Raw genomic sequence first — 25,254 nt, 5'->3', positions numbered from 1 at the left:
TTAATTTATTTGCGGAAGCATCACTAAAGCATGTCTATCTTTTTCTGTTTTATAGAGTAATCAGGCGATAAATATGATCAAGAAGTAATGATTGCCGCGCCCTCGGTTGACGTGACAACACAACTAATCTGAAAATTAGTCTAAACTTCAGTGGCGCATCCTATAGCTATAATAATAATAGCCGAGGTGTAGATTATGTAGAGAATAATCGCAATACTACGGCCAATGATTCTTAATTATTTAATTAGTTTTTTTTTATATAAGTCACGGGAACATTAAAAAAAACAAATATTCTAGGGCTTAAAACTGTTGCAGCAGATTTAATTTATTTATACAATTTTAGTTTACAATTGTAATATTAGATGCCTAATTATACACATATATTCACGTCTTAATTACGCTCTCGCGAGCTTTGCAATGCGCTGAATAAGATTAATTATCAAAAGACGAAGCCAAAATATACAGGAGTAATTTTCTTTCACAATGATAAATAAATGGTCCAATTTTCCCAATGGGGGGTCGGCTCCTTTCTCCCGGACGTTCCAGTATACACACACAGCCATTTAATGACTGAAAAGCTTATTTACAATCATATTACAACTTACCAAAGAAAAATAAATTATTTAATTATAGGTACGTTATTATTGTTAAGTCTATGATACTAAAAATCACCTATTATACAATTTTAACAATGCGTTTGATCAGCGTGTGATCATTGACATCAAAAGCAAATATGACTATAAATACAGATATGTATGGTTCCGGCTAATGGCTAATACATACATAAATACTTAAAACTACAATCAAGGAACAATGAAATTATTAACAACGAAAATATGTGTTTGTTCGTATTAATAAATAATAACATATGCAATCTCATGTTACCTACATCATTGTGCATACAACTTTGTACTCTCTGCTAAACTACCAATTCTTACGTTAAGTGTGATTAACCCTTAGGGATTAGTCACGCACTACGTGGGTGGTTAAATTTCGACAAAATTCCTTACTTTTTCGGCTTGTTTTCTTCGATGTAGACGTTGCCTTTTGGTCTGGAGCTGCTGTTCTTTTCGTCTTCTTTCCGAACTGTAACAAAACAAGATTTTCTTCAAGCCGACACATAAATAGGGCTTCTACAGGAAGCAGTCGAAAGTGTCACATGGTCTGTAGTAAGTTATTTCGGAATGATGCTAATTACGTGAACCGCACACTTCCTGCCTACTCGAAAACTTACCGACTGTTTGGAATTTAACGGAAACTTTTTAGATGGCACCTGGTCGAACAGAAATTTCCTTCGAAATAACCGACATAGCACATGTATCTACCTACATTTCGAACTATGCGAACGAAACATCTGGTGAAGATTAAAGGGAAAAGATGGTCATGTACTAATTGGCGTTTTTTAAGTGTCGGGTTACAGCGCCATAGACAAAATAATTCGGGTAGTCCCCCAAATTAGAAGACAAAAAATGCCGAGCTTCGCATTTTTTCTTTGAGAGTGGAAATTTCCAATAACGTTTGTATTTCACCGCTTCAATTTTAAGAATGTCGGGTGACCGGAGCGTCAGAGGACTAAATCTGAAGGAAAGCTTAAATTTGTATTAGCGAAATCGCTAAAATCCTTCTCATTTTGGAAGCGACAAAAAAACTTTCAGAAATGTTCGTTGAAGAAAGCGTTGAAATGCTGCAACGAAATTGAATTTTTTGCGGTTCAGTCTTAAATTAATTTCGCATCAAACGGAACGGTGCTATGCAGGCAATGAAAAAAGATTTATTGCCTAAAAATACGTCTGAGTTAAATTTAAATACACAAAGGGCCGTTTTATAGGGCCGCATCCCTTGCAGTCGGCCAAAACGGCGTTATTGCTTCGAGGGCCACGTGTTTCTGACTTTTTCCCTTTAGTTTACGGTATTTGATTGGACTTACCGCTGAGCAGTTGTTCCAAATAAACACATCTGGTGTTCAGATAGTTGGGATCTCCCGTCGAACTCGCCGTAAGAAAACCGGAACCTTCGCCTTCCAGAAACTCGCATTTCTCCGTCGAGGAAGCGGCCATCAAGGAGAGACGAGCGGAGAGCTCTTCAACATCTAGAAAAAATGAATAAATAATTTATTTATTAAATAAATGAGGTGTATAGCTGGGCGATCAATCAACCTGACCAGTTCGCGTTATACTAGCTGTCATCAATTCGAATTCAAGTGGGAGCTATTGAGTCGGGGAATTTTAATTTGTAAACATATTCGGGGGTGCGGTTTGAGGCCGATAAATCATTACTTTTATGCCTTTACCACCTACTTCAGAGCGCAATGTGAAACAACTAAATTTTCCAATTTCCTGTCGTTTTTGTTTATGGCGCTGGTTTATGACGATTGATATTTAATCAGAGAATATTTAGGTTGGGATAAAAATAGCCGAAAATCTGCTAAAAATAATCAGAAAAGGATTTTCGAATATTGGGCGTGTGGGAGAAAATTCTCTTGATTAAATGGCGAAAGAGAAGTGTACATTTGTGCATATGCTGAGCTGTCGCGTCCTAATGTAGGCCAACATCAATAGCAGCGCTTCAAGACATTTTAACCCATTTAATTCCAATTCGGAATCGCGAGATTATAAATTTTGATCCCGAAGTTAAATTCCTTCCCCGAAAATCGAATTCCCTAAAAGATACCCCTCAAAAATCCACTATGTTGAACATGATTTCTGCATCATATAAAGTTTTTCCCGTGCGTTTCTCTCTATTTGGAACACCGGTGCTTTTTCATTAATCTTAAAGGGCACCTTGACTTATTCGTATTTTAATTAAGTTCTCCAAGTATAATGTGTATCCTCTATTATAGTCGGTAGTTAACTAAAGCATCAATCATTGTTTACTCAACATTAAGGCAGTCTCTGAACGCAAACATAGCAGTTTCCCATTAAAAAAAAAGTAGTACCAAAAAGCTCTATTCATTGCTCGTTTCCTGCCTCACGCTTTCAAAAATCTGTTGAGTGGTAGCGCACCAGTCCGACGTAATTTGCACAATAATAATTATTTTAGGAACTACTATCTACATAATATCTATAGTAATTGAATGCTTTTGAGTCTTGACTAGGTCGTTTTGCAGGATGTTCGTAGTAATATTTTGTTAGCAATTAGCAGCCTTTAAACTCGGTAATATAAACAAGCCGGTCAATTTGCGTTTATAGAGAATAGCGAGAAGTACGTGCTAATTAACAACAATGATCACTAGCTGGTCCGAGTTGTGAAAAAATACCCATCAGCTTTTGTTTAAACATTAGCAGTTGTAAGTAGATGTTTGGTATGTACGGGCACCGTGATGGGTTTTTAAGTTGTTTACGTCACACCTTTATTGTTATCAACCGTGTTTTTATGCTCATTAAAAAGCAACTCTGTCGTAGAATAGCCGGTTACTAACATGGCAATATTCGAAACCCATTTGTAAATTGACTTTAAAAATACCTGCAACACCAAGAACACATCGTACACGTTTGAAATTTTGGCCCGACTTTGGGTTGGACGATAGATAAAAACTATCAAAATATCAAAAGAACATTTTTATGAATAAATTAAAAAAACTTGATAATAGGTGGTATCTCCCCTTAAATTAATACACTTCTGTAAGTGACGTGACGTGCTCAAAATTAAATCGTCAATATTTTCCTGTGGCATTGTATCCCAGGCAATTTGCACCTGCTCGTGGAGTTCATTTATGGTCTCTGGAGGACGAGCTAAATGTCAAAGTCTCCGACCCATTATGTCCCACACGTGCTCTATTGGGGATAAATCGGGAAATCAAGCAGGCCAAGGCAAAATATCCAAATTTTCGGCGTTCAAATATCTCAAAGTAACGTTGGCTACATGTGGTCGTGCATTACCCTGTTGGAATGTGCTTTCAGGATGGTTGCGCATGTACAGTATCGGTTTTAAGACATTATTAATGCATCTCTGAGCACTTAATCGATCATAAATGAAAACGAGAGGAGACCGACTACCATACTGGATGACTCCCAAACCATGACATCTGGTGTCAAGCCAGAATGGCGCCTTTCTACTAAGTTCAAATTTAATCGCTCTGTGCCTTCTACCAAGTAACCATCCATCCGATCGCTATAAACAAAATCGACTCTCAACACTGAAGATGGTCCTTCTCCATTCATCCACTCATTGCACCCTCAGACGCCACCACTCCAGTCGGGCCACCTTGTGGTCTCGTGAAGCCGGCGCAAAGGACGATATGAGCTTAGTCCGAAACTTTGAATTCTGCGATAAATCGTGCAAAGGAGACTCTTCGATTTAGGGTGGCTACCCAGTTAGTACCAAAAGACGGGATTATTTCAAACGGGGCGTCTGTCGCTGAACTAAGGAGTCGCCGATCTTCTCGATGGTTCGTCCTTCTTGGGCGATAACTACAACGATAACGATTTACTAACCCTTCGTTAGACCAATCTCTCCAAGCCCTTAGAGCTGTTCGATCCAATTTTCGCGCAATTTCGCGGATAGATAAACCCGATTCATGCATTCCAACAATTCTTCCCCTTTCAAAGGGAGTCAATTGACGGTAAACTGCCTCTTGGCGAACATGAGGTGTTTCGCGCTATCAAACGTTAAATGCGATGCGAGTAATAACGCCTTTATCGGTATCTGCCTCTAGAAAAAGTTGCGAAAGGAATGGTCGTCGCAGGCAAACAAGGAAGGGAAAAACTTCATGTCGCGTTAAGGTGTAAAATCGAAATTTTGATCGTTTCTTTCTCTTTCCAAGTCTAACATAGCAGTGAAATTTCAAATGCACACGGTGCGCTCTTCTTGGCGTTGCGGTTTTTTTGAAAGTCAGTGTGTTCGCTTTTACGCCGCAAACCGATCCTGAAAGGTAGCTTCGAGTAAACTTTTCGCGGAATCGGCGAAACGCATATCCAGACCGACTTAAAATAAAATCAAACATCTGGCACAACTTCGTGTTCCACGTAAATATTTGAGCTGACCAGTCAATGCTGGGAAAGTTACACTATCCCAGTCCTCACGGGCAACAACAGGTATTGGCGTAAAAACGGCTAACTAGCCAGATCCGCACGCACCTTCCCAACGTTCCGAGAGGAAGGAAGCCGAAATTTGGGACAAGAGATCCGGATTTTCTCTTTCGCAAATGCCTATTTGCGTTGGAAGCGCTCCAGAAATAACCCATAGTTTCGCCTATAGTCCTATTTCCAAGATAAAAATATACAACCCTAAAAATAACCGGGACAGGTTACTTAAGCCCCCGTGACAGAGCTAAAGAGCGGAGCCTGGCGGCTTTTAGAGCGGGGGAAAAACGATATTGATATGCCGCATAATTTTCTCGTAAAATGCACTCGCACTATCGCAATTAAGTGAGCCCTCGTGAAATTGTAAAGCCGAATTTTCAGGAGACAATTCTATCAACGACTAGTGCAACATGCGTGATCATCGGGCTTTGAGCCGATTAATCAGGCGGTTCACGTGTCTCGATGGTGGCCTCGTCGACAAAGAGGAAGTGTCGATATTGATTAAGTCCCCGTGTTAATAACTCCCATCAGTAAGATAATGCCTTTTTCGTAATTCTTCTCCCCAGGCTTTGGGCGGGCCCGGCCGAAATTCGTGCGTCGAAAAACGAAGTCGTAACATCCAGTATCAATAAAAATATCCGCTCTATAACGCGCTAGGTATCCCATTAAAGCCATCGTGAAACGGAAACTAAAAAGCCATAATTCATTTTTGTGTGAGTACAATTTTTTATTTTTAGCCAGCGGCGAGAGCTGAGATCGGCGTTAAGTTTTGGGTGCGCGTGGAGAAGAGGAAACCCGGCAATAAAACACTGCATTATTGACTTGGAATCGCTCGGAGAGGAAATTCGAAGCACAACAACACGATTTTGGAGAAAAGCAAGGTGCTTTACCCTCCGGAGGCACCGACAAACGATGCGGGCGACGAAGTAATGCACGAAATATTGGAAAGGCATAAACGTGTCAACAAATATTTTTAATATGAATATCTGAGACGACTAACGCGAAGACAAACTACTCCCGTGAGAAAGCCCTGGAAAGGGAGATAGCGTTCCATCGATTCTGAATAAACTCTGTGCTTGAATTGCTCTCTCTTAAAAACTTGGAAGAGAAAATATCTCTACTGTGATCAGGTCAGGTTGAGCCGTCCAGGGGCGGAGCTGGAAGCAAATGGACCGATAGTTTGTCCCCACCAAAAAAGTCGACAAACTGCAACTTTTGAACATTAATTACAACGTGAAAATATTAATGTCCGACTTACTCCTACGCTCTTTCTGTTCCATTTTTTTCCCACATTTGCTCCCACGCTTTTTATGTTCCAGCTTACTTCTATGCTTCTCCCCAAGCCTCTACTCGTATTGTTGCAGATAATTCGCAATCAGCATATGCTCCAATTTAAATAATCCTTGCTAAGTAGAACATGCATGCAATGCATGTAAATTTAAGTTCATAAAAGTCCAACCTCCAAAGCCAGAAAATTACGAATACAGGATCTACTTTTATGAGGTAATTTTGGAACGCAAACAAGGTACCCTAACTTTTTTTAAAATATAATTTAGTCAGGCCAGGCCAAGTTTTCCAGGAAAGGCTTTTTCAATGAACAAAATAAACACTTTTGGGCCGGTCATAATTCACATGCGGTTAAAGAAATTGGATTTCAAGAAAAAGCAAGTTTTCTGTCCCTCGAAGGACATTTACAACGAGCCGTTAAATTCCACCAAATAAAATATAACACTAGAAGAATGTCGCTACTATTGTTTCTATCTGGACGAAGTACCGGCTCATTGCAGCCCGGAGGTAAAAAGGGAGCTTTTTGGAGTGTGCAACAACTAACGGTTTAGGTCCACGGGATTGGCTTGCTAGATCTCCCGACCTTACTCCCATTGATTTCTACTTGTGGGACAAAATGAAAACAAAAAAAACAAGTTTACATCATAGCAGTAAAGAGGAATTGCGTCAAATGTGTTCCCGAGTTTGATGCAAATAAGATCCAGAGGGTCACACATCAATCTATAAATGCCCGCATTTTGAAGTGCTTGGAACAGAATGGTAGTCATTTCGAGCATCTGTCGCGTTTGCTAATGTAGAGGGTGTTCTATTATAAAAACGCATTTTAGGCAGGTTTGGCGTCTAAACGCATTAATTCTGAGCCACTAAATACAGGGCAGAACTACTTTCTCTATATGAGGCAAATTCGTAGATCTTTCCTAAACCATCTCCAAAATTTTGTGTTTTGGTGAATTCACATCGCGTCGTAAAGGAGCTTTTGTTAAGGTCTTACATTCGACAGAAAGAACGTTGTTTAATATTTCGCAACCTGCTAGTAATGGCTCTAGGAATTGTTCTTAACAGAAATGCTCGATCATAGTTTTTTCCACCACTGATGTCATCTGTATCTACTGACCTCACCGAGGCTTTCGATCAGCTGGATCGCTGCATTTTGTTACATAAATTTCGTCACGCCTTCGCCTTCTCCTATAGGCCTCGCCGTCTATTTCAGCTCACTTATCTTCGGCAATTTGTCGAGGTCTGAAAAGGACACAGTTCTCGGATTTTCACTCTCAGCTCTGAAATCGCAGGTGCATCTTGGGATCCCCGCTTTATATTTTGATTATGAGTGATTTGTTTCGAAGCATTTAGCTTCGAAGAACCTTGAAATTTTTTCCCACACGAGACCGTCAAAAACTGTTCAATCGCTTAAGTAAGAAATTAATGGAGTGTGTGAGCGGCGCTTTTCCTTCCAACGGGCTTCACTAGAATGCGGTTACACACAGTATGAAATCTATACTTCTTCTTTTTACATGTGGAACAGATGGCATCCGCGAGCGCTATTCGCCTTTTGACTATGAGAAACTGCAAATTTTTCGAGAATTTTTCCACCGTGAGACTCGCTCTTCTACGCGTTTGTCAGATCTGGAGTGCGTTGCTGCTCCATTGGCTCGATTTCTGCCGCTAAATCGATTCAAGAAAAGTTTATTAAACGTCCCATGTTTCGCCTCGAAGCACGACTTATTGCTATTCGGTTTTCAAGAAGCGCCCTTCTGAAGTTTTTTCCCGAAAAATCCCCGAAATTCAATGCAAATCACTTCACCGCCTCAGCTGTCCCTCGCTCCTACAGAACACTTTCCCCGGGGCTTCACCGACTTTCCGCCTTCCTTCTGCGCTCTTCTTCCGGGTGGCGTGTTGGTTCGGGGGGCGCGAGGGGTGGACCGGAGGCCCTCAGAAGGGAGCAGGCAAATTCTCACCTTACCTCACTCGTTTCCACGTCGGGCCCCGTTGTTTGGGCCTTTGGCAAGTTAAATATTTAACTTCTACAACAACAGTGTAGCGAGAAAATCCCATCACTCCGATTTGATTTATAGGGGGATATTAATTTCCTGGCGATTTTGTTTTTTAGATCGTTAGGTTTGATTGATGATTTATGGACTATCCAGATTAATTGAGCATTGAAACTTTTTGCGTGCAGCTTAACTCCTGGAGTGACTTCGTATGGGGGCCATATATCAGTTTTCTTTTCCATAAAGGAGAAATAAGCACGTGCACGGTCCATAAAAGCGATAAGTCAACATACGAAGACAAAAACAATAAGCTGTTGGACAATGTATTTTGTGGTCAGTATTGCGGTTAAGCCAATTACTAATTAATAAATTAGATGTCTGTTGTGCATGTTAAGCCTTGAATAACAACGACGTGACGGGCACGTTAGGTGGAGGAGTGAACAATGCCCTAGAAATAATGGGGCGCTTGAAAACTCCGAAACTCACTTGCTCGTTCCACCTAAATGATTTATTATTGCAGTTTTAAGGTGACAAAAACCTTAAGTCGTTTTACACGTACACCCGCAAGGTTTTTGAGCAATAATTCCATTACAAAAGCAATTTCACGATTTTCTATGGTTTTTCTAGGATTAATCTCACAATCGGTTACGGAAACCGCTCAGACGTGACCACTTCCAATCACACTCAATTTTATAGATCGCCCAGCACTATTTTTCTCTTTTATTTTCGGTCAACATTGACTCCACAAATAAATTCTCGGTACAGTCGCTCATATGCTCGTCGAATATAAAAATTCAAGTGGTAATTTCCCAAGGATGTATGTAAATCGTGTTTGGAAGCACCGAGATATCGGCTTTTCTTTGAACTTTTCCGTTGCGACACCCAACAATGGCACCATTCCTCCTTTGAATTAATATACTATTATGCACGATGTTCAAAGTCGAAGCTGAAGTGGGACAATAAACTTGCAGATACACACATACAATCTAAATCTTATTCGGAGAATTACCGGTTGACACTGCTGGTTAAGTATTTCGGTCAGGTAAGTCTGCAAATCAAAATTCACGCGGTTTCTACAAGAATATTATACGATCGGGGATTTTAAATCTGTTGGGAAGAATCTTGTGTAAAAGGCCAATGATTGAACGCAAATCACATGTTCCTGGTAAAGTTAACGAGACGTTGATAATTCGGCTTTCAAACTTACGAATGGAACGCTCTCGCGACATGTTATACATGAGCAGAACAAGGACAGATGCATGACTCATTCGGCTGGATTAGTTTTTGTAGAGAATCCGAAAATTCGGCATTGGAAAGTTTTTAGAGTGTTTCTGGGGCCGGCCTTCGACCGCAGATATGTTTCCGGGCCCCCCGAGCTGTTCGGTTCGGTGTCCGGAGGTCCTGGGCTCAAGTGGGGCTATTCACGCGTTTCTGGCAAAGTTATCACGAGGTTGGCAATTTGGCTTTTAAGCTTAGGAACGAAACGCTCTTGCAACGTACGTATGTACAAGGTGTCCCATATTTAACTCTCAACGTGGGGATCTCGGAAACGGTAGGAGATACAGAGTCGGTTAAATGGAGGCAAGGTTGTGTCTTTGTGAGAGGAGTACTTTGCCTTTTTAAGTGTTTAAAAATTCCGATTACTTCCAGAGATATTCACAAATAACCGAAAATTTCTATCTCCTTTTTGCCGCGCTTCAACATGAAAATAGCTTTTCAGAGATATGACTTTTCGGTTTTTCAATACCATCGTCAACTTTTTTCTTTCAAATGGGGATCTGACCGTTTTTTTACGAATTCGGTTAGTAATTGATAATTGAAAAATGTGTCACACTTGCCGATTTGCAAAGTCTAGATTAAAAGTATTCATTTTCGGGAGAAACAATATCCCAACATTTTTACATTCTGCATTAGTGCACCCTACTTACTCCATTTTCAAGGTAGAAACTGAAAACTCTTATGTCGAAATAAATAGCTCAATAAATATCAGATATTGATCACACGACAAGCATAATGATTGGCGTCACTGACGCGGTCTATTTGTCTATTTTATTTATATTATTATTGCTAAATCGAATATTTCCAAATAAGTGGATGGGTAACCGTGGTGCGGCTCATTGGCCTGCCCGCTGTCCAGACCTAAATCAACGACCAGAATGTTTAAAATATATTTTCAAAATCATGACAATGAATATTTTGATCTAGACGTTGCAAATTAGCAAATGTGACACGTGGCTATTTGGGAGCGATATCGCGGAGATTCAAGTTGGAAATAATGTTTACCACCATTCAACGAAATCTGGAATATGTGTCAAACATCAATCTCCAGATAAATTTATCGTTAAGTGCTACTGGATCAATAATAGCCGAACAGCCATTTCAAACCACTGTCAAGGCCCAGGAGGAACTTCTTGAGGTGCCACGGATTCCGCATTTTTCTCAATTTTAAAAACGAAAAATCTGACTCCAACATCTCCAGCATAATTATCTTTTCTTTGGGGAACTAATTCCCGGTCATGTTCAGCTTCCTCTAACCTGTTCCCAGCTTTATTTATATCCGAAATCATGTTCTCTTCTCTAGGAGTGTAAAAAGGCGTTGGGCGTTCGCTCTCATCTGCAATTGGACGGTAAATAAAATGATTTCCAGAATATTTTTCTCAACGAATTTGGGGGATTTCTTCAGTTCTGTAAATGCCGAACTGTCCAAGCTGCTGTTGGACACCTGCTGACTTTTTTTCTGAGAGCTGAAATCGTGGCTTCAATCCAAGCTGGGAGGTCCCTGAAAGGGCGGTTTTACTCGTGCTTCCTAAGTATACTCGGTTTTATGTTCTTAAATTTTAAAAATGTGTGAGAGGCCTGATAAACCAGTGGTTTTCAAAAATATTATGAGATCATAATTTCTAGTTTTCACACCGTATGTGGCCTGCTACGTATGTGTCGTAGTCGAACCGGGAATTGCATAAAGTCACTCAATATACAGGGTGTCTGTAGATCAGTTTATCTGACTATAATCAACAAGCAGAAATGTGTATAGACTACAATATGTGTACTTCGCCTAAAAATAAAAGGAAAAAAAAGATGAGCTCATAGCTCTATTACTCGTTTTACGAGAATATGATTAAAGCAAAACATGCGCTGTTCGAGGTTTTTTGCTCCCTGAAAATATGCCACAATTTTAATGCTAAATAACTTCTAAACCTATCGTCTGATTTGAGTGATTTTTAGTGCTTTTGCCTGAATTGTAGGTCAATTCATCAAGAAGACGTGAAACGATTCACCGCGTCTGTACCTTTTTAGAGAAAGTCTATTGTCATTGAATACCGAGTGCGACAAACGCACGCTGTTTTTTCCTAAAATTTGAAGTCCTGCATGGGCCATTCCAAGGTTTAAAAATATTTCAACTTAAATCACTTTCGAGGCACATTTTGGCCCAACATTTTGTTTTTTGGGTCACTTCTTTGGCTTCGATAAGAAAAGAGTTGCGGACATCTGGACATTGCAACTATTCTTACTTTGTCGAAATCAGATTATTATTTTACTCACTGCATGTGGCCTTTTGATATTTTCCGCGCGAGTTGTTAAGGGATCTATTACCTCAAGGTGACAATTCTCAATTTTATTCAATTTTAATGCCTTAATAAAGTTAAATTTAAACCCTTCGAACGCTCGACTTTATAGAAAAGTGGGAATGGAGCCTGAGTGTTATTGATCGAAATTCGGGTTTTCGATATTGAACCAACTTCGTGTTAAAGTTAACGGCACATTAACAATCCGGCCTTTAAAGGGCACTTTGAGCAATTCCAGAAATACAGAAACTGTGGGAAGCGATGGGAATTTCGGTCTTCTCTTGAGGATTCATCGATCAGAGCGCAATCATTGGTAAACATGTGTCTTCGAGGTACGTAAACAAAAGCATCAGATATGTCCACGTCTAGACAGTTAAGACCAAACCTTTGCCAACATAAAGAGCCCAAAATGGGTTTATCCTTGCTTGGAAGAAGGCCATCTTGTTTTGTTCAGTCAGCCTAGTTAGTACGCAACATGTGACTCGGTACTCCTTTTACAGGTTATTTATTACGAACTATCAATCCGCTTTTGGTTTCGGGAGACATCGCGATGGTATTCGTAGTACCACCAAAAATATTAATGAATGACTGCAACGAGACTGCGGAATGATGGCATTTTGTAATCTAGGCCTTTACCGAGGCAGATAGGAAGGTTCGGCGTCGTTGTTTACGTTGGGGTTCCAGATGTTGAAAATATGAATGATTGTTTACATGTAGCACGCGTGTTTAAAACCATAAAGCCGGAAATGAAGTTCTTATAACGACGTGTTCGCTTTTACACAGGAGGAAATTGTCCAAGCAACGTTGCCTACCTTAATATTAATTAAAAAAGGATAGTACCATGATACGTCACCTTCAAATACTTTTTCTTTAATGATCCGTAACAAACTTCCGCCATTTCATTCAATTACCTTTTTCTAACCGCACTTGGTCACACACACGCACACATGATGCCGGCTGGATTGACCTCTATAAACCTTCAAATCGACGTTTAGATTATGCAACGAAAATTGCAATGATTGCCCTTTATTGTCGTTTTTCACGGCGCAATTGAGACAACTCAGAATTGAGAAGAGAAATTCATATAATTTTTACAAGAAGCGGATATTCTGTCGTCTAGAAGTCTGCAAATCAAATTTCAATTCGAGATAACTGGATTTTCGCATTTCGCCCCGAGATATCCGCCATTAATTGGCTTCGTTTAAAATTTTCCTTGTAAACCCGGATTCCAAAGGGAGGCTTTGTCCGAAGCCGGGATCTCGTTAAATTTTGTTTACGGCCCGGAGAAAAACGGCTCTAATTAATTAGAGATTAAAGGCGTATAAATTTGAACTAGTCCGAATGCGGACCAAAACTAAAACCCATTACTTACCGGCCTCAAAATTTTCCTTGAGCCTTCGCCATTGCCGGGCCTGGTGCAATGAGTACAGGGTGATCACAAGAAAAAACAGGATGCAGGCGAACACTGCTGACGTCAGAGCGATTGCCTGCCAATCCCAAACCAGATTTTCCGCGCTGGAAAATGGAGCCTCCGAACTGGCGACGTCCATGGCCGCCGAGAGGAGACCGCCCCCTTTAACTGCATCTCCATGTCTGTAACAAGACAAATTCAAATTTTTCAAACATACTTCAAAATTTGAATCCGCAATGACGTCTTTCTTACATCACTTTCCCCATGCCGTGGGCAGAGTCCCACCACTACTACACTGGGCAGAAACTGCTGAACTTTTAACATTCGAAACGCGCACTTCTAATAAGCTAATCGTTCGTGCAAACACTAAATGGTAGGCCACCATGTACCACCGTACCAACCCGTCTGACCCACTTTAATCTCTGATTTTCTGTATTTTACCATTTAGCACCAATCGTTACGATGGAATGGTTCGAATAAAGCTATTGCAAGACCGATTGTGGTGGCGATTAAACACGGATGATTACCAATGGTTTATGCTTAACTACTACTAGCATTGAAAATATGAAAAAAGTAATCTTCTTACCTCCAAGCCGTCTCTCCATCCCTGGTTCGATGTCTGTCGTTTCGATGCTTGTCATGATGATGTCGATGGGGATTCCCATCGTTGTTAACAAAAAGATCGTCTAAATCGCTAAGAGGGCCGCAATAAGTGTCTCTGTGCAACTCGCAGGGCCTTAACACTACGGTTCCAGGGGAACATTCTGTACAATTCATGCAACGTTGCCGTTGGGCATTCAGGTACTGTTTTTGGGGACAAATTGAGGCAAGAACAGTGGAGGTGGTGACGATTAGGAGGAGCAAAGATGGGGTATAGGCTTCTACCTTTACCTGAAAAATAAAATTTATCTTTTAGAGAAATATTTTACAGTCCGGCAACGTGGCACTAACAGCCTCAGAACGGCCATAAGAGGGTTTCTCTCTCGCACTTGTGCGTAAATTCTATACAGTTGACATGATTTTTTGACAAGTGAACAACGCTTTGTTGCCATTTAGAGAGATGCAGACTAGAGAACCTGGATGTTGATTAGCTATAAAGGTCCGTTTTTCATGGCAAATATAGTTGTTATTGAAGTTAGAGGCACATGGTTTTTATAATGCTGTGCTCGATATTTGTTTGACGAAAGTTAACAGAGACAGACAAATCGTCGCTGTTCTTGCATCATAGAATTCAGTTGCGTAATTGATAAATATGCAACTGGGAATAAAATTTAATTAGATATTTGTCGATTATTTTCCCTCTCTGCATAAAATGGCGAATGCGCGGAATATTTTTCTCGCCTAAGTGCACAATTATTAAATTTCAGATTGAAAGTTCGTTGACTTCAACAAAACTTCGACAAACAAAAAAGAATTACACGGCCTCTTGATTTTTTCTTCTCAGACCATTAATTTTATGTAGTTATTGTTCACTTGAACATTGTTTTTTTGGGTGCCGCTAATTGCGTTATCCTTGAAAACGGTCATGCCTAATGCCTGCGTCTTTCGTCAACCAAACAATGCTCCTTTTAACATGTCTCGTACTCAGTTTCTGGGTATGTTAATTCAATATTCCTTAAACAGATTATAATGTATGAGATTCATACAATGACTGGTTTCTCCTATTTTTTCTCTCTCTCTCTCTCTAACACATGTCCGCGATCTTTAGAAAACCTAAAGAAATGAGTCACCTACATATAATAAAACCTAAAGTAAAATATAGTAGCTCTCATGAAAGTTTATACAGTCCAGCACACGAGATTGCCATCTTAATGATTCAAGATATAGAAGCCATTTGTCTTGTATGTTATTATAACTGTAGATCTCGAAAGTGCTTGTTATACCTTACGTGTTGAGTAAAGAGCAAAGAACTTAGAATATCGGACATTTTTTGACCTCGAGTAATTTCTAAAAAATCAACTTCAAGGAATTTTAAACGTGCACTCACTAAATGGCAACAGGGCGATGTTCACTTGTCAAAATTACCTGATCGACATATCTGCCTGAAGTGTAAGTGTGAGAGAGACAGCAAAATGTGGAGGCTCTAAGGTTGTGGTGGTATGTTGCCAGAGTTTCATAAATATCATTTTGTTAATAATAAAAGATACTTTATCTCAACTTTAAAATGTTATTCAACCATACCGAAGATTCCATTCCCACATTAAACTCTCCATTTCCGCCCGTGATTTGCTTTCTGTAGTAAACTAAAGGAAGTGGTAGCTGTTAAATTGTGAAATTGTTATTTTTACCACTGGCAATGGTAATAAAATACTACCGTATACCCTACTGGACGTGCATAGTTTTCAACCAGAAATTTTGCGTGAAATATGACCACTTTTACGTATTGCAACCGGTAATCAGGCAGTAAGGCTTGAAGCCATAGAGGCATTTGACCTCACAAAGCAATCCTAATGGAGCCCATCTGTTGTCATTTCTTTTAATTTAAGACTGTACGGAGATTTAAACGATAAATAAACGAGTCCATTATTTAATTTTCTACATAGGGAGATTCTCTTGAGGACATTATGTCATCGGCTTAAGTGAAATTGAAATTACCATTCGCAATGGGAAGAAAAGGTTTTTACCTTGAGAGTGTGTCAAGTGGTAAAATCTCTTGAAAGTCGCCCTATTGTCTTTGTCACAAAAAACCTGGTGAGGTGAGTGGGATTCATATGGAAATCGAGTGGTATCAAAGATTTGAGAGAGACAAACGCCCTTTTTGAATACATCACTCCCAGTCACAGAAACAATAGAATAAGCACAAAAGACCGGGTTTTTGTATTTATTTTTGTTAGAAGACACATGACAATTTAGGGTCTCTCCAAGGGGTTGTTCAGGAGTTTGATTTATTACAGAGACAACGATGGTCATTCATTAAAGCTCTAAACTAAAGATAAAACTATTTTACTCTTTAAACCCTCCTATGCATATCTCTCACTTAGAGAACAGGCTTTAATGTTATGGAATAGAGGACAGAGGTCTCATGTCCCGCATAATTCCATGTGTATGCCGAGAAATAATGTAAAAACCGTTTTGGCAGGACATCATGTATAATTCACTCTTATAATACGAAAACGAACCCGAGTTGGCACACGTTTAATGTACTGGAAAATCCGGAAAGAAAATCAGACGTTTTGTTTTCTTTGTTGTTCTATGTAACGACATGGAACTAACCCGATCTGGGTCACTCTATAGGTATTTATGTATCTTCCAATAAACTGACCAACTTTCGCTTTTTTTCCGAAGGCTATTTATCAAGGGGAAATGGCCGTCCTCTCTCCCCATTCTTGTACCAGCAAGTAAGGGCCAAATAGGTGACTGACACTTTCAAGAATGGAGGATATCTAGGAAATTAAGGTGGAAAGGATTGCAAACGTCAGGAATGTACAAAATGGGGAAAATGATGTATGTTCGGGATATCATTTATTCAGAGGTAATATCGACGCATGGAGAAATTAAAACTCGCCATTAGTAAATAGCAACGGCGCAACGTTCATTTGTCAAAATGACGTGGCCAATGCATTTGACTTTCATTTGAGTGCAAGAGGAACAAAGAACATGGACATAAAGCGCCAGGTTGCCGGACTTTGAAAAGTTTCTTTATTCTACGAGATTTTTATGTCAATGCTTTCCATGAAACGCGAGAAGCGAAATGTGGTCTTAATACTTAATATTATCCACCAAGCGAAGCCCATCAACAAGGCCATAAAACACCGACCAAAGAAAGAATAAAGAAACCAACTCCATAAAATCCGCATGGAACTAAATCTGGCGTGAAAGCGTGCTATGCGAGTATTCCAAGAGTATCTGCTTCGTCTGCCTTAGGTCTCGCCTGTTGTTATTTCATCTTTTTGTCACATCTTGCGAATCTATTTTGACTGGCTATTTTCAGCTGCCTAATAACACCCTCTATAATGGAGAAACATACGCACAAAAATACCTTCAAAAGCGTCCTAAGCCTGTTTCATCCACAATTAATTACGCTTTTAGTCGGCTATATGTAGTTAGTAAGTTTAGTTTTGGCTTAATGTTCTGTGGGATCTACATACATAAAGAAAATGGAAATATGGCCTCATTTGAGCGACGGAGCGTCTAATTTGTTTGCCATTAGACGGGCGAGTTTAGTTGTGTGGGACTCGGAGAGCCTTAACATAACACTGGATTATATGGGTCTTAATGACTTGAAAATATCTTAAAACGATGCTCGAAATAAAAACGAAACTATGCCTCGATATATAAACTCTTGAATAAAACCCATTCCGGTAAAAGCTCGGGAAGGGTCAGTACTTCCTCTGATCTATTGAGGAGATTACGCTCCATAAAAGATAAAATTCATTCGCACCACTGACCATGCGAATGTGCGAAGAGGGCATATTTCAGATTTGTGGAAATCACCCACGTTTCATCTAAGCAATAAAAGGACTTTTACTCAAACGCACATATCTACAGCGAAATAAATAGGAAAACTATTGTGAAAAACGTTTTGTCCAGGTTTCTTTCGACCGTCCATTGTCCGTCTAATGACAGATGGTCTTCTTGAAGTCAGTGACAACTACTACACTCTTATACTCCTTTGAAAGATTCAGCACAGGATGAAAGACGGATGAGAGCGTAAGAAACTTAGAGTTAAAGAATAAGGCAACCGTTTAAAGAATTTGTCTACAATGCAGATAAAATATGGATTTTCTTTTCCAAGGCAAGAAATTAATCGCGAAATTGAAGAAATCTCTCGAACTCTGACAACACTGTACTCAGAACATTGCATTGGTCATTTCTGTCGCACTCACATGTCAATTAATTATATCCATCATGCTATTCTGACGAACGAGCTTCGCATTGTTGTCATTTTTGGGTCACTTGAAAATCTGGGTATTAAAAAACAGTTTTCAGATAATTGGTTCATTGGAAGAATTTCAACGTCCTAAAGTAAGTCCACTCAATGAACTGCAAAATTCCAATCTCTTAACTTAAAATACTTTGTTGTGGGAAGTTTGATTTTTGAATCTTCCTTGTCATCTAAAACCCATCTTAGCCTTACCCTAAAGGTCTTAAAATCCGCCATACGTCCAAGGAAAGGTATCCTGTCTTATAGGTCTATCGCAAAAAACGCCTGCTTCCGAGAACACTCGTGATGGGGAACAACATAATCTTTCCTGGATCGACTGTCGTGAAACTAATGTGAACCCGGCTTTAGGTGAACGCAAACCATCCGATTCGACACGCAAAACGCGACTGGTTCGACGAAATCGAAAGCCCGCGCTATTTTCGAACCAACCACTGATGCGGCGCGCAGGCGATTTGGCACCCACCAGTGTAAAGCTTTAAATGCTGGTTCTACAATTAACTAATTAATTAGTTAATTAAGATTCCAAAAGAAACTCTATAGGGTTTAAAAATTATCCAGGAAAGTTCCAATTTGTTGGGGCACGAAAACACCACTTCTAGAGCCAACATTGCCGGCAAGTATACTGCTACTTCCGCTTGTGACCTTAAATATTCTAATTGTATTCGATCGGGGGACGTTTGGTGCATACCAATTCAAACCCGCACCACAAGCCTCAATCATAGTAAAGCAAAGTTTGAAGGGCTCTCTATTCTAGTCCCCATCTTAACAACGAGGACGTATATATGATGATGGATTATTCCTTCAAACTTGAAATACATAAAGGCAGAGGTCTCGCATCAGGTGTTTAGTGGTTCGTATTTAGATTGCAGTCATTAATTTCCAGAGGTAAATTCTGGGTTATTCTTAGTGCCAGAACTGTATCCTACACTAGGAGGAATCATTCATGAACAGCAGACTGTTTGGCTCTCAGCCCGGTTGTAACTTCTAATTAAAATACGTATAAATATGCACATCTGGTTTGTGGCACTATGGAAATAGGTACAGAGAAAGGTTTTTGGTTCTTTTGGGAACAAAAAAGTAAAAATGGTTTATCAAGGAGAAATTTCAACTTTTAGTTATCAAAGACGCGTCTATACTTAGAAATATAAGCGGTGGCATCAAACTAACATAAACATATAAATATCTCGGCTCATAAAAACTAAGAAACTAGATTACTCAGAAATATGAATGAACTTCTGCTTCTCATTTACTTTGGCTGATGGTTAGTCAAACGTTCCACTTGGGATGAAAAGCTAAATTTAGCTAAATTAAAACAGATTCAAAAGCAGGAATTTATGCCTCATTGAGGTGATAAATGATCAATCTGATAAGAAATATGTGGTACGTCAATGAAAAAACCTAATCAATCAATATTCATTTCGGGATTCCAAACCAACTATGAATTATTAAAAAAATAAAGGTACAAGTACGACATTTACGTAATCTACAGGGCCATGATTTTTCACATTGTTGACGTCTCGATCTCCCTTCACCTACGCCCATGCTTCGAGAACATTTTATATTTCAGCATGAAACGTCACATACACGCGTTCTCTCTCTTATAAATGTACGTAGATAAAGAGAGACGAACTCAAATGGTAAGAACGATAAATATCAGCGACAGTGACAGACCTCGCAATCATGTAATTTGGCTTTGTCAAAAAAAATTATTAAAAAGCTTAAAAAAATGATTATTTGAGCAAACTTTAGCTTTTTATTAGATAAACTCTTATTTTTTGTAAATAATTCTCTACAATTAGCAAATATCGCTCTTCACCCCACAAACAAATTTTGAGGTTAGGCGCGATCAACCATCAAAAACGTGTCAGATCTCCCGCAAAATAACCCTCCTCAAAGTTCTTACTACGTGACTTTCTGCACAATGCACCAGATAAGCAAACTCCTTCTCCTTCAGTCGACTTCCAGAAATGCTGTAAGTTTCTCGGCTCAATCGGCCATAAATTGCATAATATATAAGTGTGTTTTAGTTGTGTTATTACTCGAGAGAGCCCCAAAAAAAAACCACATTCTTGTCCCGCCTTTATGATAATTTCCGGGATGAAATGAACAAAAACAAGGAAATGAAGGAGTCCTTAAAGAAATTCAAAGAGGAAGCTGAAAAGTTGGAGCAGAGCGAGGCATTAAAGGCTGCAAGACAAAAGTTTGAGAGTGTGGAAAAAGAGGCTGCAAAAGGGAGTGACGTTTTGAAAGAAAAATTATCTACAATTAGAGGAAAAGTTCAGGGAGTCATCGATGAGGCAGGGAAGACAGAAATAGCAAAAAAAGCTGGAAAAATTACTGAGGAGATATCAAAAAAAACTCATACAATTGGAGAGAGAGCTCAAGAGATTGGTAAAACTGGAGCCTTTCAAAGCATTAGCAAAGCTACTGAGGCAGTTAAAAATGAAATTGACACCACAAGTATACAAGGTAATGCTGTAAGTTTTATTTTTTATAACAACCTCTGGTTGTATGGGCTTGAATGTAATGCCAATTCTTATTAGGTAGAGTGTATGTAAGTCCCATAATACTGCGAAAAAGAACTGAAACTTCTTCGGTACGCAACCAAAAGTATTATGAACCAAATACTGAGGCAAGTGGGATAGAACTACACAAAGATTCAAAGTTTTATCAATCATGGCAAAACTTTAAGTAAGTTTTCCTTACCCAAGAATCACTGTGTGCTTGATTAAAAGAATATTTTAGGGATAACAACACATATGTCCATAAAGTAATGGACTGGAAACTAAAATATGATGAAAGTGAAAATCCTGTGATTCGAGCTTCTAAACTCTTAACAGATAAAGTGTCTGATATCATGGGAGGGTTGTTCCAAAAAACTGAATTATCAGAAACTTTAACTGAAATATGCAAAATTGACAATACATTTGATACCAAGAGATTTCTAAAGCAATGTGAGACTGACATTATTCCCAATGTTTTAGAAGCCATGACTAGGGGAGAGTTGGAAGTGCTCAAAGATTGGTAAATTTCATAGTTTTACAAGACCTTTTAAGTTATTACATTTTTTAAAACTTAGGTGTCATGAGGGGCCCTACAACCTATTTGCAATACCAATCCAAGAAGCTTTTAAAAAGGGCTACAAAATAGAAAGCAAGATCCTAGATATAGACAGTGTAGATCTAGTCATGGGCAAGGTAATGGACCAAGGCCCAGTCCTCATAATCTCCTTCACCTCACAACAAGTGATGGTGGTGAAAGACATTCAGGGGAATGTAGTTGAAGGCGATCCAGACAAAATAATGCGAGTGAATTACGTGTGGGTTTTGTGCAGGGATATTACAGAGACGGATCCAAGAGCGGCATGGCGATTGCTGGACTTATCAGCCAGCAGTAATGAACAATTGGTCTGATAAGGGATTGGTTTTAGATTCGGTATGAAGAACTGAAAAGGTCACGGTTTGCCTTCTTGTTGTTTTGTTGATAAGTCAAACCAAACGCGATGTAGGACTGGGCAAGGTGGGCATGGAGATCTGATTGATATTACTTCAGATAAATGTGGAACTTTCCAGTTGTACTTTATTGGTACAAATTGTAATTATTGTATAGCTTTTTAAGTTATGTAAAATATATATGATTCTTTTTGTAATTGAAGTATTGGCAAAGTTTGTTTTATTATCAATTTTCAATCCTTGAAGGTCAAAATTTTCATCTTTCATTGAGGATTTGACTTTAAGGGTAGGTTTTTAAGTGCAAAAATAAGTAGGTAGTTTTTATTCAAAATACTCCCTTAATTTTTCAGGTTTCCAAATACAGTGATATAGCTACATTTCTGCAAGGCAGGAAAGTAGTTGAGACCTTGTTAATAATGGGGGTTCAGCTTCATTGATATGTCAAAAATTGCCTCATGTAAAGGTGCCCCATGGTCATTTTATGTTCACTGTCAAAGCCTATTACATTAGCACTAAGAACCCTATGAATGAGGGGAAATGTCATTTTTAGTTAATAAATCTAGTAAAATAGTTACACCACTGCTTAGGTATAACCTTTTGTACCTATATTTAAACTTATGGTTTGACCCGCCTACTCTTAGGTCTTCAAATAAATCCAGGTTTTAGTGGGAATTGGACCTCGAGGACATGTTTAAAGTGGGGATTCTCTGGTATTTTTTATATGGACACTCACATAATTTAATATCGCAACATTTACCTTTTAGCTTGCTCTTAATTTTATCGCCTAGATGTGTGCCTGAAACTTAAAATCCACAATCTAATGTGAACTGAATTCAATCTAGAACCGTCCAAAGTGAAGGGACCTCTGAATATCTCACTGCAAAACTTTTTGAGATATTGAAATATTTTAATAACAGTCTGAATTAAACAAAGAAGGTAATAACGTTCAATAAAGTAAGAACAAGTAAAATTTCTTAGCAAAAGTAAGAAAAACGAAGAATTTATTCAGACAAATTAACAATTATTATGGAGTATGGCTACCGATATTCATTTGTCCTCCAAGTGCCTGTTGACGTTTAGATTTTGACATTTGACTGATTTGTTTGAGTAATGCAATATTCCAATTTTTGAGGTTAGATATCCGTTTATTATCTTCATAATTTTGTTTATTTATATTCTCTAACATTCTCAAATATTAAATAAACTCAATTTTTAAATCCATTTTAAACTATGTTTTTTCTGTAGAGATGAACTCAGACCCTCAAACTCTCGACCAAAAGCCAGTGTTCAAATCCACTTCTTGGTTCCTATTCAGGCAAGGTAATAAAAAACGCTCCTGGAAAGGCCTTAAACAAATTGTCTCATCGGAAAAAATCCTGCCATGGGCTGAAAATGCCTTGCACTATAGCTGCATTAATGCCCCACCATCATTTAAACCTGCCGAAAAGTTTTCTGATCTCTCTGGATTGGTCGCCCCATACACTGATCCTCAAAGCAGGCTGAGGTATGCCAATAAGGAGGAATACGCCACGATTATTGACTTGCCTATGGATATTACTGCTGGATATTTGGCTTTACGAGGGGCTACCAGTATTGTGGGTTAATTAGAAAAAAAAATGGTGATAATCAACTACTTAAAATTCTACAAGTGTTAAGGCTCCATAAGGCGTGACATAAAAATTTGTACAATTTGTACTTAAAAACATTACATATTAGGTAAAATTAAATAAAGTCCTTGTCATTTACAAAACATTTTGCGTGTTTCTTTTGATGATTCCCATTTAGAGGATATAAAATACCCCTCAATATGCAAGCTTGTAATGTGTCTTCCTTGGAACTATCAGAAACCTCATCTTCAATACTTCAACTGGAGTCTTTCTCACAGATTGATCCTTTACCAGAACTATCCTCCTCTGAGCCTGACTTGTCCTCATCACTACCATCTGGTTCAGTGCTTTTAGAAAGAATTCTGATATCAGCACAAGATCTGAAACACTAACTAACTTCCACAACTAAGATTTTCAGTGTCATCCTGGCACATTCCTCAAGAATTTCTTTAAATACACTATACCACAAATAAGTTTTTAACTAAAAATGTTTAAAAGCCAGTCCTATGACCCCTCAAGACACGTTTCTCACATATAAGATCCTCAGGTAATTGAGATACTCTGCACGGCATCAATATGAGAAGAAGTGATTTGGAAATTGGCCTGCCCATTTGCTAATTTTAGCAACTTGAAATATTCCTTTGTTTCGGCCTCTAATGGATTTTCTAGTTCACAAATGCTATAGATAAGAAGTTAGAGGTGTTTTTTTGTTCAATATTTTATTATTTGGTACTTATTGGTACTTCCTGAAAATATAAACTTCCCAGGTTGTTGGCTATGATCATCGAAGTGACTTTAATCGTGGAACCTACAGTGTAATTAGCCACGATAACTCCATTGCCGAAAGTGCCTCCGTTTTCGTTACTTATGAGCGCTAGGTCGCTTCAGTCGTCTTCGCATGGGCCGCATTGTCCATGATGTTTCTCATAACGAATCTTTCGTTTTGTTATGCAAGAGTTATTTTTTTAATTGAGAATTACTCACACGAGTTGCTCCATAGAAATACTCATTACCATTATAGTTGGCTGGTTGGTCCAGTCAACCCGCCAAAGTGAAGCCCTATTAGGGGGGGGGGGGGGTTGATCGTGTAATCATATCCGCTCACTTAATTTATGAAAAGTGAGCACAGAAGAGCTAGAACTCTTAGAGGCGTCATATTGAGGAGTTTTTTTTTACTTGTTATGGACGTGATTGACTTCCTAATAGGCTTTCTATATAAGAAATGAAGAAGAAAATTTGAATCTGATAGAAAAGGTAGAGTCTTAACAATCTTATCTATTATTAATAGATGATGGATCGCAGCTACTTCTTGTTAGCAATAAAAGAAAATAGATACCACGATCAGAAATTACTCTTTCTGGCGCGATATTTGAGTATGAATGAAATTATAGAATAACTGTTCCATGGAACTTGCATAAAATATTTTTCAAAACGCCCCCAATACAACAAATTTCAGGTAGGAGGAAGCAGATCGTCTGCACGCGTGTCCTACCGGTTTTTTTTCGATGGTGGGAGTCTCGAAAAGCGTAGCGGTCCGATCACTAAATATTAAGCGGACATTTCTGCACTGCTGGACAACTACCCATGGCATGCATCAGACTAAAGTCCGGTTTTTCGTACTTCTGGTAACTTTTTCGGCAAGATAATTTCCATAGAAACAATGGAATTAGAGCAGAGGATTTGACAAAAATTCTATAGAAATAATCTTGCTGGCAAAGTTACGAGGAGTTTGAAAAATCGGGCGTACACACAGCTGGTCAAGATGTTAGACGACGAGGCTTCTCCTACTTAAAAGGAGGATGAGCATAATGACCAGTTTACTAATTGTCCACTATTACTTCTCATGACGTCAATCTGTCACCAAACTCCTCCCGTGTTTCTGGAAATGACGTCAAAATTGTTCAATTAACGTAGCTCAGCCATGCGCAATGTCAGTAAACTCACGTCACTCTGACGTGATTACTCGGGAGAGCTCTCCTTCGCATATTGAAGAATTTATTATTTCGGACGTGCTGGAGGAATGTCCAATTTTTTTGT

The 25,254-nt window shown here is 38.9% G+C and overlaps 3 protein-coding genes across 3 annotated transcripts; 2 read left to right on the top strand and 1 right to left on the bottom strand.

Annotated features, from left to right (window-relative positions):
• Nucleotides 1–291: 291 nt before the first annotated feature.
• Nucleotides 292–18,559, bottom strand: wgn (wengen). The gene is made up of 5 exons (XM_066389572.1): nucleotides 18,351–18,559; nucleotides 13,860–14,164; nucleotides 13,235–13,455; nucleotides 1,928–2,089; nucleotides 292–1,086 (listed from the first exon to the last, which is right to left on the bottom strand). The coding sequence occupies exons 1-5, from the start codon at nucleotides 18,372–18,374 to the stop codon at nucleotides 1,007–1,009; spliced, it is 792 nt and encodes a 263-aa protein (XP_066245669.1). The 5' UTR covers nucleotides 18,375–18,559; the 3' UTR covers nucleotides 292–1,006.
• Nucleotides 18,560–19,810: 1,251 nt separating this feature from the next.
• Nucleotides 19,811–21,812, top strand: LOC136408307 (mitochondrial import inner membrane translocase subunit TIM44). Its single transcript, XM_066389210.1, has 5 exons — nucleotides 19,811–20,130; nucleotides 20,186–20,627; nucleotides 20,702–20,849; nucleotides 20,904–21,182; nucleotides 21,238–21,812. Exons 1-5 carry the CDS (start codon nucleotides 20,080–20,082, stop codon nucleotides 21,569–21,571), a joined length of 1,254 nt encoding a protein of 417 aa, XP_066245307.1. The 5' UTR covers nucleotides 19,811–20,079; the 3' UTR covers nucleotides 21,572–21,812.
• A 929-nt stretch (nucleotides 21,813–22,741) lies between these two features.
• Nucleotides 22,742–23,255, top strand: LOC136408196 (INO80 complex subunit C). The gene has a single exon (XM_066389059.1). The coding sequence runs from the start codon at nucleotides 22,858–22,860 to the stop codon at nucleotides 23,212–23,214; it is 357 nt and encodes a 118-aa protein (XP_066245156.1). The 5' UTR covers nucleotides 22,742–22,857; the 3' UTR covers nucleotides 23,215–23,255.
• Nucleotides 23,256–25,254: the final 1,999 nt, after the last annotated feature.

Source organism: Euwallacea similis, chromosome 4 (assembly GCF_039881205.1).
Source record: "Euwallacea similis isolate ESF13 chromosome 4, ESF131.1, whole genome shotgun sequence".
Taxonomy (NCBI): domain Eukaryota; kingdom Metazoa; phylum Arthropoda; class Insecta; order Coleoptera; family Curculionidae; genus Euwallacea; species Euwallacea similis.
Note: the sequence above shows the minus strand (reverse complement) of the source record. Positions and strands in the feature narration are given on the sequence as shown.

Excerpts from the sequence above, each read along its gene's own strand:
- wgn (XM_066389572.1), bottom strand. The coding sequence starts at position 18,374 with ATGGCGGATTTTAAGACCTTTAGG. Across the intron at positions 14,165-18,350 it reads CGGATTTTAAGACCTTTAGG|GTAAAGGTAGAAGCCTATAC; the intron begins GTAAGGCTAAGA and ends TTTATTTTTCAG. Across the intron at positions 1,087-1,927 it reads TTTGGAACAACTGCTCAGCG|TTCGGAAAGAAGACGAAAAG; the intron begins GTAAGTCCAATC and ends GTTTTGTTACAG.
- LOC136408307 (XM_066389210.1), top strand. The coding sequence starts at position 20,080 with ATGCACCAGATAAGCAAACTCCTTCTCCTTCAGTCGACTTCCAGAAAT. Across the intron at positions 20,131-20,185 it reads AGTCGACTTCCAGAAATGCT|TTGTGTTATTACTCGAGAGA; the intron begins GTAAGTTTCTCG and ends AGTGTGTTTTAG. Across the intron at positions 20,628-20,701 it reads TGACACCACAAGTATACAAG|GTAGAGTGTATGTAAGTCCC; the intron begins GTAATGCTGTAA and ends AATTCTTATTAG.
- LOC136408196 (XM_066389059.1), top strand. The coding sequence starts at position 22,858 with ATGAACTCAGACCCTCAAACTCTCGACCAAAAGCCAGTGTTCAAATCC.